A 16,712-nucleotide genomic window follows, 5' to 3' on the forward strand; every position below is an offset into this window, starting at 1 on the left:
GGGGAAAAGAAGAGTTTTAACGCAGATTGTTGGAAATTCCTGTCCCAATGCACTAGATTTACGATCAAATTTGAGACTGAACTAGTTTTCAGCAAACGCTTTTGAAGACACTCTTTCACAGATAGGAAAAACGTATTTTAAGTTCTGAATGTGTATAAAATCACCAAAATATAGGTGGCCCAAGATACCCCCCAAAGTATGGCCCACGATTCCCCACAAGCTATGATTTTCAAATTGGTTGCGTTGTGTGACTTATTGATGTTTCATCAAAAATTCTTTTTCCACGTGAAAGAACATGACAAAACTAAGATCATAAGCGTATGAGCATATTTTTGTTGCGTACTTTAGGTCTCCCACAGATGCAATTTGCGGGTGCTTATTTTACTATGTAAGTATATTTTTCTAGGCTATCTAAATAAAAGAAGCATATGATACGTACATAAGGCGTCGTACACAAATTACGTAACGCATGTAGGGGGGAGAGGGGGGTTGAGTCTGCGTTACTTACTGTTACATAGGGGGGAGGGGGGTACTTGGTTCAGTTACGTAACAAATTAATGGAAAAAAAACATAAAGAAAAGAATTGTAATTTTCTTCTTTTTTTTTGGCGAGCAAATCTACGCACCCCTTGCTCGAAAACGTCAATGGTAATAGTATTTTGTAAATAAAGTTTGATTCAAAAAAAACGCACTGCGCGAATGAAACGAGGTGAGCTTTGCAGTTATATTTATTTTACTGTCACGTCATCGACTGCAGTTAATTCAGTGTTTATGTGCAGTGTAATTCAAATCAAATAAATTTTTGTGTACTTTTACTTTTAATTTCAAAATTGAATATGATTGGGGGCGGAGGGTATTTAGCGTTACGTAACTATAGAAGGGGGGTCATATCAAACGTTACTTATTGTTACATAGGGGAGAGAGGGGGTCTAAATTCTAGATTTTTTGCGTTACGTAATTTGTGTACGACACCTAAGTCAACAACATATAGAAACCATGCTTACGCAAAGCGGCGAGGATAACAGTTGGATTGAGATTTTTATCTCAACACACAGCTGAGATATTTAGAGTAGCCCACGTTACCACACTCTCCCCTACAGATAGCTTCCTAAACGAAATATTTCTGGGCAAACTCTGATAGTTTAATATGGTTGAAAATGTCTGCCACCTCTCCTCATCCGGTTGCAGTATAAAACTTTTTTCCGGAAACTGCCAGAAGTCTGCCTTGGCGTGGGTTTCGTCTTCCATTACCACGCAATCAAATTTGTCAACAATGTCATATACAGCTTCCGAGATCTTGTTTTTGCCGTAAGATTTTGCTTTTCATTGCAATTAGCAGTCGCTACCTTCTCATAAGTCGACAGTCCGGATAGCTTTGAAGCTTCATGCACGGTTGTAGACGATATTTCCAACTTATTGGCGACATCTCGAACGGAGAGATTGGAGTTTCGCTTAAAAGTGCTAGTCACTCTTCTATTCGTCACTGCGGCTCCCGGATTTCGCTTGATTTTAGCTTGGAGGCCGTCTGGTCCAGCAATTTTATTGTGGTCAAGGTTTTTGATTTTTAAAATCACTTCTTCCTTCGTGGCAGACTCCATGAAAATGGACTCGTTACTTGAGATATTGGAAGCAAGCTGGGGCCCGATCTCGCTGAAGAAACTATTGAATTTATCCAACACTGCTGTTCCTTCACCTACATCCTTTCCCTCAATTTCAAGTTTAAAGATTGGCTCCAGTTGTTTACTTTTATCGGCAAGATTAATCAACGTTTACCACATGTTTTTACTGTCTGATCTTTGGAATAGTATACAGACCCCGTTCGATTTTGGCAACACGCCCGTACATTTTGTGTTGCCAAAATCGAATGTTGCCAAAATCGAACGGTTTTTTTTCTCAACTTTTTTTTCAGTTATTTTTACAAAATAACCATTATTATTATCAAAAACGTTATTATAAGTCAATTTCCGACCATTTGAAGTATTTTTTTATTTTTTTTCATCATGTTTTTGATGCATTTTGCACTTTTCTTGTTTTGTTTATAATGTTTGTTTTCATTTATCATATTTGCTGTTTTTGTCATTTTTCATCATTTTTTAGTCGTTTTATGTCATTTTCTTTCTTTTGTATGAATTTGATTTTAAACTTTTTGAATTTTTCATCTTTTTGTCATTTTGGGAAACTTTATAAAAAATTTTAATTTTTTTTTGTTTTTATTGTTGCTTTTTATCACCATTTCAGAACATAAAAATGTATTAATGGTGTTTGTCTAAATTAAATTGGTCCTGTTATAACAAAAACCAAAAGGTAATGTTGTTTCTAAAAACCGTTCGATTTTGGCACATGTGCCAAAATCGGATGTTGCCAAAATCGAATGTTGCCAAAATCGAATGTTGCCAAAAACGAACGGGGTCTGTACTATAATATTCCTGCTTAGTTAGTTGTTTCAAATGATGAGGTTTTTTGGTGCAGGAATGTCACCAGGACATCTTTTGCATTTGGCAAGCAAGAGTCAGAGATGACAACCAGAAATCAACTGTCTGTAGACGAAAAGCACATAGGAAGGCGTGTACAAGTGTGGTACAGATTTGTAGAGGCATGGAACAAATTTAGAGGTTTGATAGAAAACAGAGCCTCTAGTGCTGCAGAAGGAGTTGTTGTTAACGATCCGGACATCCCTAAAAGACACATTCTTTGAAGGTGATTTAGTTTTGTCAGAACTGTTGTAACTCTCCTCCTTTCTGCCACCACACTAGACACCCATAGGCCAAAATTGGTCTCACTATTGTGGAATAAATCCAGCGAATATGTTTGGGTTTGAGTCCCCAGTTTTTTCCCGATCGCACGTCGGCATTGTACGAAGGAAACGCATGCTTTTTTCGATTTTGAATTCGATGTCATCTTACCAGATTAATATGGAGTCGGTGATTATCCTATACTATTGATTTAGATTCACGACCAAAGACCGTTCGACAGATCATCTCGGTCCATGGCAACTGTTTCCCAATTTCTAGGAAATCCCACATTCGCCAGAACCAAGCTCCAGTTGGTCTAACCACCTCGCTCGTTACGCCCCTGCTCGTCTCGTTCCTACCGGATTCGTAGCGAACACCTGTTTAGCAGGGCAGTTATGCGGCATTCTCGCAGCATGTCCTGTCCAACAAATCCGTCCAGCCTTCAGCATCTTCAAGATAGTGGGTTCGCCGTAGAGCTAATTTTTAAGATTTATTGTTGATCCTTTTTGTATTAATCCTTCAAAGGACACACTGTGCTTATGGAATACTAAATGTTTCGAAGTATTATTTTGTACATAAAAAAATCCAGGAATGGGATAAAACGGTGAGAAAACAGAAATAGCTATCCCCGATGAAATTGCCACCCACAAAATTGATTCGCCAAATTCGAGTTTTCATCCGATTGCCATTAAATTTTCAGGGATTGAAAAATGACTATTAAACTTCATTTTACCATTTTACTTGTATTTTATTTACAGTCCATACGCAAATGTCCGCACCTTGGTCTTAACACCGACCATAAGATTCTGCACAACCTGTGAATCAACCGTTTCTTGCATGTAAACACATACTTTCTTGGGAGGGTTGAACATTTTCGAAACAAAATTGACCTTATTGTCCGCATACCTCTTCAGCACGTCCTTGGAGTAGTGGCATGAGGCCAAATCCGGCCAGAAGATTGTTGGGACGTTGTGGGTCTTCGGGAGAGGAAGCAGCCGCTTCTGGAGGCACTCTTTCATGTACACCTATCCGTTCATCGTGTCCTGGGTCACGAAAGGTGCAGATGGCTTGTCAAACCAGGAATTTATCCGCAAATTTGGACATCTTCTGAGTGTGGACATGCTCCGGAGCACTGAACTTATCCTTGGTCGTAAAAACAGGTTGCCGAGGATCTGTTTGAAGTCGGCCTTCACATATGTTTTGTCGTCCATGATGAAGCATTCAACTTTCGTCAGCATGTTGAGGTACAACTTCCAGGCACGGGTTTTGGCGGACTTGTTCTGCTTCTCGTTGCGATTGGGGGTCTTTTGTACCTTGAACGTTCGAAGCCCAGCTTTAATTTTGGCCATCTGGACAAAACTTCGGCTTAGGTGCAGCTTCTTAGCCACATCCCTAACGGAGGCGTTCGGTTTTTTTTGGTATTGTACGGAATACTGTTTACTTCACTTCTGGGCTTCCGATCAGTGGTCAATCGTTCCTCGAACCGCTTATTCACTCGCGACACCGTGGAATTCGCGATTCCCAACGTTTTAGCGCAAGATTTTATCACACATGAGCTGTTCTTTCGACTCAATTTCTGCGAGTTTTGATCACAGGACTTCAAAACTTGCAGGATGTAAACAATGCACTATGAACTAAATGCACCCAAATTTTCATTAAATTCTACCCAACGATTAAAAAGTTAGAGCAATTTCATAGTGTGGAAATTTTATCGTGGACACCCTTTATAAAAAGGTTTATCATGCTTAAAAATATCTGAAATTTAAAAATAATAATTTTAACCTCTCATGTATACATAAATATTATTAATAAGGTTTGAAGAACCAAGTGGTAAAATGAATCTATGAATGAAGGTAGACTAGTATTTGACCACCAGACGCACCAGCGAGATAAGATGGTCCATGATAGGTTCAAAACATACAGAATCATTTAATATTATTAACTCAAACTGATCATTTTTGCAAAATAAATTTGTTTTTTACGTGATTCTTGACAGCTGTCTCTAGGGGGGCTCGACGGAGTTGAATTTAAGCGATTTGAAGCTACGTTAAGACCTTTTAGAGATACTTATTCAATAGTTATCACTCTCGTACAACATAAGTCATTACCGAATTGGAAGAAAATAAGGTACCACGTGGCTGAGCTGCCTACCCTCCCTCGAATAGGCATAGGTCATGTCATAGGATGTTTAAATAAATCCATTTTGAGCTGAGAAACTGCATGCTTTAATATTTACAGGCTTTCCATAAACTTGTAACATGCCCTTAATCCTGAAAGAAAATTTGAAAAATATATTGTAGCACTTTGGGTCAATTGCATGAATAGAAAATTTCAAGCAAGAATCTACTCAATTTTGAAATGAAAAATAATCTATAGGATAAGATTTGTGGACATTTGTAAACATTTGTAGAAAACCTGGAGCTGAGCTTCAGAAGCTGTCTTTAGCCTTCAGCCTCAAAAGGAAAAACAGCAAAAAGAAAATGGATTGATAATTACCAATTGTCCCATATAGAAGTGATTTCATAACCATTCAGCCAATTTAATTTAGCTATTTTCAATATTAGTTTATGAATATAAAATGAAAGTCTTTAATCAACCTTATTATGCAAATTTCAGGTCGCTGGGACCCCACAGGAGATACCGTTTCTCAGCATTCTGCAACACCTGCTGCAGATCGATTCGAAGGAAGCGATCAGCGACATCGTTTGGGACACGGCCGAAACGCTTGTGCACCGCGCGACCCTGCTAGAAGACAAGGAGGCTTCCGTGAGGTTACTCCGCGCCCCCAGTATACAGAAATTCACCTGCCCACACTGTCGTAACGACATCACTAGTCCTACCCGCAGACAATCGGTCGGGCCACTAACGCCCGGGCCACACAACGCTAGCACAATCCACGCCAGCAGCCAGCAATCATTTCCGGCCGTCCCTGCACCTGCTCCCCCTCCTCCTCCGCCTCCAAACTTGGCGACGGCGGCCGCAGCACCACCTCCACCTCCCCCGCCACCTTGTGCACCTCCACCACCCCCACTCCCACCCATGGCAGGCGGTCCAGCAGGAGCACAAGGTGGGCGTGGTCCGGTACCACCCGCTCCACCAGCCCCTCCTGCCCCCAACAATCTGCTCGCCGTTAAAGCGAGCGAACTATCCGCGAGGCCAAAAACACCGGAAGCACAGATTGAAGTCATCAAACCGCTACCCCAGCAGGAAACTCCGGTGCCACGGTCCAAGATGAAGACGATCAATTGGAACAAGATTCCACCGCAGAAAGTATTCAGCAAGCCGAACATCTGGTCGATCGTGGCCGATTCACACCAAAACAGCCCCATGGCCGATCTCAACTGGGACGAGATGGAGGGCTTGTTCTGTCTGCAGCAAACGCAGGGTTCGCCAAAGCTCGGTCGCGAAAACAGTGGCTCCGATACGCTGGAACGCAAATCACGCAAAGAAAACGAAATCACACTTCTGGATGGCAAACGGAGCTTGAACGTTAACATCTTCCTCAAACAGTTCCGCTCCTCTAATGAGGATATCATCCTACTGATCAAGAATGGCGAACACGAAGACATCGGTGCCGAGAAGCTGCGCGGGCTGCTCAAAATCCTTCCGGAGGTGGACGAACTCGAGATGCTGAAATCGTTCGACGGCGACAATAACAGGCTGGGAAATGCGGAAAAATTTCTGCTGCAACTGATACAAGTGCCTAAGTGAGTTGTGTTAAAAAAAAAGTTTATCCACCATTTTTGACTTTTTTTTTTTTCAGCTACAAGCTCAGAATCGAGAGTATGCTGTTGAAGGAAGAATTCAAAGCTAACCTAATTTACTTGGAGCCAAATATTAACGCGATGCTTTACGCTGGGGAAGGTACAAAAGCAAAACTTGAAATCTTGAACAGTAGCTAACATTGAATTGCTTTTTTTTGCAGATCTGATGAACAATAAAGCTCTGCAGGAGGTCCTCTACATGATCGTCGTGGCCGGTAACTTTCTCAACTCCGGGGGATATGCGGGCAATGCGGCCGGCGTCAAGCTGTCCTCGCTGCAGAAGCTAACGGACATCCGGGCAAACAAGCCGGGTATGAATCTGATCCACTTTGTGGCGCTGCAGGCCGAGAAGAAGAATATCGACCTGCTCGAATTCCCTAGTCAGATGACGACGCTGGAAAATGCTACCAAGTAAGCTGGCTTCAAAATCTACAAGAAAGGGTCAATAAAATACTGTTTAATTACTTTTTTTAGAACGACTGTAGAACAAATAAACAACGAAATCAACGCCATAGATTTACGAATCAAAAAGATCAAGCGCCAAATAGAACTGCCAAAGACGGAGGAAGACATCAAGTACCAGATGGTGGAGTTTATTACGGTAAGTCTCAGTATTTGTATGCGTTTACGGACAATTTCCCAGAAAGTAACATGAACATCAACTCAGACCCTTTTCAGTGATTATTTTACCGTGTTTATTCTGGACTGTTTAACAAACTCCTTCAAAAAATTGTTAAGGAACATTCAACTCTAAGGAACTTTTTGACGCTCTGATCATTGGGATGTGTCCGCACTCTTTGAATGTCTCCGAATTGACTACTGACTTGTCTTAACTTGACTACTAAAAACGTTTTTTCTTTCAAACAGTTTTTTAACATGGTTTTTTTTTTTAATTTTCGCGAATTCATGCGGTTTCCAGAAGAAAATAGTTCTTTTCAAAGTAAACACCTTGGAATTTTTTAACTCAGACTTCAGTCATGAGTTAGGAGTTATTTAGCTCTGAGGCTCGTAGGATGAGACTTGAAACCTTAAAACATGAGGCCTGCCTGACACCCGAAACTTGAAACATAAGACCTAAGACCAAAGACAAGAAGCCTGACCCCTGAGACTTGAGAGATAGCACATGAAACCTGAGACGAGTGACGAGAGTTCTGTATTCTATGACAGGGGTTTTCAGATCGTGCTCCGCGGAGCACTTGGTGCTCCGCGAAGCTTTTAAAAGTGCTCCGCGACGTACGCAACGAAAATCATAAACCACCTTTGAAAAACTCTGATATTTTTTTATAGTTTCACTTTTATCGAAACACGAGAAAAACAATTTTACAAGGCATTATAGTAGGAACGAATAAATTTAGTTTACTTTGTTTTTACTGGCGGCTGAATCCCTGCAGGGATGTTGGCAAAGAAAGGTGGATTGTCAGAACTTCAAAATTCGACATGCTGCTTGACGAATTCACAGATGTAGCAGAACTAGCAATTCTGATGATATTTGTTCGCTATCAAGGTTCTGAATGTTTCGAAGAAGATTTATTCCTTTGCAAACCGTTGCCAACTTCCACGTCGCGGGTGGAAATCTTCAAGCTAAATAATTGATGATTATGTTACGGACAACAATATTCCATGGGGAAATGGCATTGATGTATGTATGGACGGTGCGAAAGCTACAGTTGGAAATACTGGTCAAGTCTGGAGCCGTTGCCAAGATCAAAGAAAAGACCAAAAGTTGCGGTAGTATTCATTACATCCTTCATCGACATGCACTCGCTATGAAGAAACTATCATCATTTTTAAAGGAAGTCTTGGACGAAAGCATAAAAATAATCAACTTTATTAAGGCTCGACCGAAAAATTCAGGGTTATTCAAGGCATAGTGCGAAGAGATGGTTAGCCAACTTTCCACGCTACTTCTTCATACCGAAGATCGCTGGCTATCTCGTAGAAAAACGTTGTTCGCCTGTTTGAATTAAGAATGACTTCAGTCTTTCAATGCAAGGTAAAGGAATAATAATCTTCGATTAAAACGGCAAAATCATCATGACCATCAAGAGAAAAATCAAATTTTGGGCAGAATCACTCAAAAAGCGCAACCTGGAAAGCTTTCCGGATTTAAGAAGCATTCAATCAGAAATAACCTTGAAGTTATCATCCGAAAATTTCCAAGAATTATGACAATAACAACACTTTTCGTTGATAAATTTATTTTTGTATTTCTTGGTGTAAACTTAAACTAACAGGCCCACGTGTCTAATAAGTCATTTACAATTACAATGTTTTGCCGCAGGATCTGTTGAACAGCTTCCTGCAAAATTCCCCGAAGAATATCATAAAATAATTAAAAGATCGATGACTTTAAATGAGTGGAACAACCTATTTTTATGTTAAAGAAACCAGAATCATTAACATCGCAAGAATATGAATCCTTGATAGATATGACATCGGCTTCAAAGCTTCAGGAAAGATTCGTATCGAAAAAGTCGTAGGAGGAGTATTGGTGTCTACTGAAAAAATAAATTTAAAAGCTGTACGATAAAGTAAAACTTATTTTTCTGCCGTTTTCCACAACTTATCTATGTGAGTCTGGATTTTCCACATATATCCTAACGAAGACAAAATACCGATCTCGGCTAAGCGCGGAACCAGACGTCAGGCTACAACTGCCTGTTGATCGAAATCTGACAAATATTTTAACACTAAACATACCGAAACTTTGTATATACCTATTCATACCGCGAGCGGTCAAATGACGGCAAACACCGTTTTCGCTAAAACTCTCTTGTTTCTCAGCCGATTTCTACCAAATTTATAGTTTTGAAAAGCTTATAATTCGACTGAAATATGTTTCTCAGACAATTTTCAGCTACAATCAATAACTTTAAAGTTATTTACAGTACAAGAAAAATTTTATGAAAAAACATGCTTCAGGAAAAAGGTTGTAAATCAGTTATTAAGAGCTCGAAAAAAATTTCACTTAGTGCCTGAGAAAACTGAAGTTAGAAGCTGTATGTTGCACATATGGAAAATTTTTTCAAAAATTTTCTAAGATCATGGCCACAAAAAATGTAAAAAAGTTGTGTAAAACCCGTACTTTTAAATCAACCAACCGCCAAAGCTGTTCCTGTTACAGTAGAAAATTTTGAAAAAGTGAATTGAAAAGCAGACGTAATTTGTCACATTTTGGCATCTTTAGATTTTTAAAATACTAAATACATAATTTTTGACGGCTTTTCAAAGGTAGTTGTTTTGTAAATTTTGTCATTCGACTCAAAAAGATGTTGACGTCCAAATGACTTTTTGGGTTTCTAGCAAATAGCGTGGTTTTATACGGTTGTCGCGAATTGACTCTTTAGACCTTAGATATGAGCCCTGGGTCCTAAGACTTGAGACATGAAACATTTAGGAAATATACTTGATACTTGAGGCACGATAAGACCTCAGGTCCCATGGTTTAGGTCTCACGTCTCATGATTCCGATTTCATGTCTTAGATCCTCGGTTTCTGATTTAATATTTTTGGCCTCAGGTCTCAAGTTTATGGCTTATGTTATAAGTCTAAGATCTCATCCCAATTCCAACATAAGAACTACATTCCTCAATTCTATTTTGAAAATTAATTTTGATGATCTACATAAAAGCGACTCGATTTTTAAACTTCTTCTAAAATTTCGTCTCTGACACAACCAATTTATGTAGGAACTTCACTTCAATCAATCGCTTCAAAATCAATGCGCTTACTTCTGAAAGTTTTGATAGGATTTCGTCCAAACATTGACCTTAGCCTAACCATCTGCTTGGCAATCAACTGGGTAAAAGGTCGCTCAAGTACTTCTTTTCAGAAAAAAAATCGGTCCTTCTATAAGTACTCAACTTAAGCCGAAGTATTCCGTGGCCCGGCGAGATCAGATTGGACTAATACCTCCCTTGAGGGAAAACCTGTAAAACTTGCCTCTTAGACAATGTGCCTTATAACAAAGTGACACGGTCTTCATGAGATACTTCAGACCCGTCTCCAGCATAATTTGTTACCCTTTCCAACCTCTTGCAAGTCATCTTATATTCGTGAAGTACATATGATCTACGAAATAAGATGATCATGTCGCGCAAAGAAGTATGATTGACATTCACTTTTTTGGGACCGACTGGGAATACCTGACCGTATGTCTTCCATGCACAGACTGAACGCCTTTTACCTTAGTAATAGTTAACTATAGTCTAGGGATCCATTGAACAAATCTGAGAGTAAAGGAAGACTTTTTTGAGGTTAAACTGATGCGCCCTGCCGACTATACCTAACTTTGATTCTGCCTTTCAGGGTGCGGAACGGGACATCGCGATGCTGCAGCGGGCCCTAAAGGAGTTGGAAGCGATGCGGCTGCAATTGGCGGACTTTTTCTGCGAGGACATCGCCACCTTTAAGATGGAGGAGTGCTTCCGGATATTCCACAACTTCTGCGAACGGTTCCAGCAGGCCGTCAAAGACAACGAGAAGCGCCGGGTGCAGGAGGAACAGGCCCTGATCCGCCGGAAGCAGCGGGAGGAACAGCTCGCATTGAAACGAAGGCAATGTAAGAGAAGCTAGTTTTATAGTCTATCTTGGAAGTTACTCAATAATATTTTCATCTTTCAACAGCGAACCAACCTGGAACTCCCGTGTCCGATTCTGAAAATAGCTTGCTGTTGGACCCATCGCAGTACGACCTGCTACGGTACAGTCCAGCGATGACTCGAAGGCGGATAGGTTCTTTCACCAGTAATGGGGATCCAGTCATGCTTCGGGAAGACTGCGCATCGCCAGATATAACTCCCAATGGAAGTCTACGAAGGCGACGTAGTCGGGTGCTCTCTGAGGAAGATGAAGGTAATCTCATGGACTTTTTGCGATCGTCTGGCCACGAAAATGGCAGTCGAGAGAGGAAGTCGGTATCGTACGGTGGAAGTTTGGATCGTTCGTGGGCTCGACGAGCTCGCTCAGGCAGTGGTAGCAAGAAACGACCCGATCTGCTCAATGTAGACTTTGGTAACGATCGTGAAAGGCCGAACTCTCCGTCGCCTCTGGCGGAGTCTAAGCCATTGCCGGTTGAAGAAAACAAACCCAGGTATGAGTTGATCTTAATTGAAATCTTTTCTTTTTCTGTGAATCTGCGGTAAAATACTCTAGCGTATCTCTTTTGAAGTAAGTGACTAACTTAAGAACCACATTCCGGGGTTGAAATTTTTTAAACTAACCATCTATCGGTAAAGGTCTCTACTTCAAGGCGAGAACTCCGCGTTCATGCTAACATTGTTTCGAATCTTCATAAACAAAGAATTTCCAGAGAATGGCGCCAAAAGATCGAATCCTGGCTGCAGGCGAACGAAGCCGATGAGCGGCATAACGAGGACTACAAGAAGAAGCGGAAACTGCTAGCCGTAAATCGTCGCTCCTACGAGACTGACAACGAAAGCGATCGAGGGAGCAAGTTGGACCCGTTGCCGGAGGAGAAACCACCAACGATAACGTCCCCGGAACCACCACCACAATCCGGCGAGATTCAGCTGCCAACGACCTACAAACGGGTGTACCAAGACTGGAAACCCTCCAGTGCCCTAGAGAAAACCGATGTCATGGGTACGATGGAAGCGATTGCTGGTAAGTTATCTTGGGTCCTTAAAACCAAAAGTCGCTTAGTACGTACTTTTTTTACAGGAGCAGCTCCATCGCAGCAGGACAAATCGGCCTGGCGTAAGTCTAGCTTGAACAGCCAACAGCAGGATGACCTGCGTTATCGAAGACAGAGATCCCGGGAAAGCGCCGCTCCTAGTTCCAGCCTGCAGTCGATACTTGAGGAAGACAAACGGAAGTCGGTGATTCAACAGCTCGGCGAACGACCTCCTAGTGATCGTCTGCAGATTTACATACGCCGTGGTTCGGACAACAGTTCCCAACCCGGAAGTACGGTAACGTCACCGAAGCCACAAACCCAGTCCAGCACCAGTAGCAAGGACGACAACAAGCAATCGATCTACATTCGACAACCCCACGGAACGACCGAATACACCAAACCGAAATCCATTCCGGCCGCAGAAAAACAATCCATTTACATTCGACCGAACGACAATACTCCGTCCACTACAATCTCGTCCATAAACTCATCCTGCACCAGCAATAGCGAAGGTCAGCTGCCGGAAACGTTGACGGTAGCTCCACCACCTCGAAGAGCTCGAAGAGCGCACCATATTTACGATGATCAAACGAACAATAAAATCGAAATTGATTCAGACAACATCGAAACTCCTCCCTCGATACGGAAAAGTTTCAACCGGGAGCATGCTAACGTCAGTAGTAGCAATTCGTGCCGTAAACTTCACGGACAGGTAGACCAGAGCAATGAATCCGAATCAAAGAGTACGTTAAGCAGTAGTCATACCGAAGGAGAAGTGCTAGGAGATGGCCAGTTTGATCGGTTTTCTTCGACACGGAGAACGAGACGCTTCAAACGACCTGTAGATATGAGTAGTGGCAATGAGACAACCTCACCCGAGTCACTACCTGATAACCCGCTTATAGTAGAGCCGACAACGCCGGTTATGGCGAGAAGTAATCCAGTAGTTGCCGCAGTAGCTGGAATCGAGTCTACGGAGAAACAGAAGGAGGCACGTCTTAAACGCTGGCAAGATAAGCTGAACAGCTCCGGGGGCACAGATGAGCGTACGAAGAATACTGAAGTGACGAGTAGAGTTTCTCGAACGGCACGCAATATGAGTCGAATAAGTCAGGAAGATGTTAGGCAAGCTATTCGAAGTCTCAAATCACCAACTCCAGAGCGAAGTTGGAGTCCTCCAAAGGATCTTGGACGCGATGTGCCTAGTAGTGTCAAGGTGATCGCACACGAGCTGAACGACGAAGGCTTTGAAGAGACGCAGAGTTTGGTCTCGGATACACCGTCTCATGGGAAGGATAGCACGTCTTCATGCAACGATTACGGTTCGGACTCGAAAAATAAGCCATCCTCAAGAGCAAACGTGGAAAGCAGCCCGAAGAGAATCACAAGCAGAACCGGTCCTAATCTTCCAAGTCTTATCATAAGTAAAAATCAAACTGCCCTTGAACGCAGCAAATCGTTGAGGGGAACTCCGCCTTCTCTAGTCAACAAAAACCTGTTACCACGTCGAACGAATTCGATGCGCAAATCCGAGTCCCCATTAGTCAGTACGATGGCCAAAAATCAGCAACAGCTGGACGTGGAAAGAAGCAATTCTCGAACGAGTCTCCGTTCATCTCGATCATCGTTAAGTAGTGCCGTCTCGACCAACACAGTCAAAAAGGTGCCATTGAGACCGAAGTCGTCGCCTTTGAGCTCTTCGACATTGCATTCCACGAATACTAGTGCCGCTTCATCATTATCGGCACAGAATTCACCCATCAAGCGACCGCTGAGCACCGGTAGTACCCGAACAGGACTCATGGGAGGTACCCCGGCCAGCAGGAGCAGCTCAAGTGGGTCCAGTATAGGCCCTAGCGCGGTTGCCGGTAGAAAACCCCCGCTTAAATCCCTCGGCTCCAGTTCGCTGGGACCTAGCACTAGCTTTAAAGAGAACCAAAATCAAAACACCGTTCGAAGTCGGTTGCAGAGCAAAACTTCCAGCAATACCAGTATCGCCAACTCGGGAGCTTCGGGTTCCAGTGGCGGCGGCGGCGGCGGCGGCGGAACGACGCGGTCCGCTTTGGGAACGCCAAGAACTAGCTCGTCGATGACCAGTGGTGGTGCCTCAAGAACCGGTGGCTTCATGCGTCCGACCACTTCCAGTGCCACCAAGGTAAAGGGGAAGTAAGCTTAGCTGTTAGCGGAACTAATCGTTAAGGATAAAGTCTTATCAGAGCTCAATTTCGTTACTGTACCCCATTATAACATACTAAATTTTGTGCTGAAGATAGTTTATCTGGGTAGTTGCAAAGTAGGGTACCTATCTAGTTTCGATTGAACTCGATCGTTTCGACAAAGAGAAGCAAAAATTATGACCTCGACTAGTGAAAAGTTAGAACTGTTATTTCAATTTAGTTCCAGCGTGACCGCTTTTATAAGTTTGAATGTTACCCGTGCAGAGGTACAAATAAAAAAAATGTTTGGTAATTTTATTTGGGTGCAGACTGTCGTCTTTATGGAGCAGAGTCATATGAGTAACGAACGCCCCTTTAGTGCAAGAACCTAAAGCTTCACCTCAAAAGAGAGCTCAAAGTCTGCACGTTTTGACGTTCAAATTTTCCAAACCAAGTAACATTCGGACAAGAGTTTTATGAAGAACGTATAAGTGGTATAAGCCATTTTTCGTTTTCATGATTCGCTCCAATAAAGTTCTACAAAATCATTCGAAATTGCACTAATATTTTCTATAATCGAATCAGTTTATGATTATATCAAGTCGAGTTTCAGAATAAATAATCCGTCCATAGGCTTTTCTATTATTTTTTTTTACATAGGAAACACACAAACCGGAAAGTTCGTTTTTGAACAAAATTTTTCTTTGAGAGCAACTTTTTGAAAACTACTAAACAGTTTCCAAATTATTCATACTCAATCTTTCGATAGTAAACTACACCTACTTAAATCCGTGAAGGCAGATAATTTGCTACCGTATTATTGTACAGAAGATACGCGAAAGCAGCTGTAGTTGTACAATACTTTACTAAAAACTACATAAAAGTATATTTAAACGTTAGTTAACTAAAAAACTATTTATTTAAAAGAGAAGAAAAACGAAACTTACTTAAGCTTCCTCAACTAAGCGCGGAAATTGATTTCTTGTTTGTTCCAAGTCAATGATGCACGGCACCGTAATGCATACAAAACAATATTATTAGGAATTTGCGACGAATGCTCCCGTATAAATGCTTCGTTCGAAAAATCCTTAGCGAATTAGTTTTAAGGTATAAAAATTATAAACGACAAAATCGCGGTGCAATTTAAAATATAATTATCATTACCTACACTATCTATCTCTCTTTCTACGCGCGTAAGATTCCAATAATTGAAAATTACAAAAAAAATAATTTTGGTATAAGTTTGAGTAAAAAATGTTCGCCTACAAAAGACTTACTATTTAATTGGAGAAAATAATTCGATCGATTAGAAATTAAAAAAAGCAAATAAGCAATCGTGTGACTATAGTGCTACAAGTAGCAACAGCTTCGTTTGTTATCGAGCTATTTAAACAAAACGTACAACGTTTTGATAGATTTTTATGCGCTGTTGAAAACAGTCCACGGCTCAAAACAAAAAAAAGGCCTCTAGTTAGAATTAGCTCCTCGTTAGCGTGATGTAAAAAAAAGTTGAATCATTCTCGTGCCGTATATTTCCATCTTTCTGCTCCCTCCCATATAAAAAAAAACAATCGATTGATCACTAACTGAATAATGATACTTCCATTTAACTTCAACTAACAAAAGACATTATTTTTCTAGATAAAATTTTTGGTTTCGGAAAAAAAATTATAAAAAAAAACTACATATAAACCTTTACTTCTAGCTTGTGAAGAAAACTCCATTGTTTCGACTAATCAAAATTCGACTTCAGTGTATGAGAAGGAAGAATGAACAAAAACCCCTATAGTTAAAATATTAAAAAAGAAAAACCAACACTAACTAAAACTAAACGAGAGAAATCTAATAACCCCGATGATGTTACTACTGGTAGTTAGAAGCGAATTCAAATATGCGAAGTTGAACATCCCCAAACCGAAGATTGGCGATTGGCGAGAGCGCGCGACGGTCAGTTTGTATAGTTCAATCGATAAACAAAATATAACCAACGGAAGAAAAGAACCATATAAAGGTTGAGAGGTGCGCTAGACATACCACAATTGTTATTCGGTATATCTACACTGCAGAAGAAGACCGAAAACGTAGAGGACAGAATAAAAAACAAAAACAGAAAACCTAGACAGCAGGCAAGTTTCTTGAGATTGTATAAATTTTAATAAAAATTGAAATAAACTTTTTACGACAATTGATATTTCGGTAGAAGTGTTTTTTTATATTGTGAAAGCCATGTTTCCCAATCCTCAGAGAGTACACCAACTAACATTACTCATCAACCAACTTATATTGAAGAACACTGAAACAAGAATCACTACACCGATTTTCTTAGAACGGTCACCTCTCTCGTCGTACCAGATATATAGGTCCTAAAGATTTCTTCTAACAACACACTCCTACAGTAAGAATAGTAAACACGATATTCAAGA

General features: G+C 41.1%; 1 protein-coding gene across 3 annotated transcripts in view; it reads left to right on the forward strand.

Moving 5' to 3' along the window:
- Nucleotides 1-16,478, forward strand: part of LOC129750790 (FH2 domain-containing protein 1) — a 185,175-nt gene extending 168,697 nt beyond the window's left edge. For 2 of the 3 annotated variants that reach the window (XM_055745862.1, XM_055745864.1), the window contains 8 exons: nt 5,348-6,438; nt 6,495-6,595; nt 6,657-6,906; nt 6,970-7,096; nt 10,804-11,056; nt 11,122-11,587; nt 11,798-12,120; nt 12,178-16,478. In XM_055745862.1, the coding sequence (XP_055601837.1) occupies nt 5,348-6,438; nt 6,495-6,595; nt 6,657-6,906; nt 6,970-7,096; nt 10,804-11,056; nt 11,122-11,587; nt 11,798-12,120; nt 12,178-14,303 (4,737 nt within the window). In that variant the 3' untranslated portion in view covers nt 14,304-16,478. The remainder of the gene's footprint in view (nt 1-5,347; nt 6,439-6,494; nt 6,596-6,656; nt 6,907-6,969; nt 7,097-10,803; nt 11,057-11,121; nt 11,588-11,797; nt 12,121-12,177) is intronic. The other variant, XM_055745863.1, reaches the window with a different exon arrangement.
- The last annotated feature ends 234 nt before the right edge of the window (nt 16,479-16,712 follow it).

This window comes from Uranotaenia lowii, chromosome 3, assembly GCF_029784155.1.
Source record: "Uranotaenia lowii strain MFRU-FL chromosome 3, ASM2978415v1, whole genome shotgun sequence".
NCBI lineage: Eukaryota > Metazoa > Arthropoda > Insecta > Diptera > Culicidae > Uranotaenia > Uranotaenia lowii.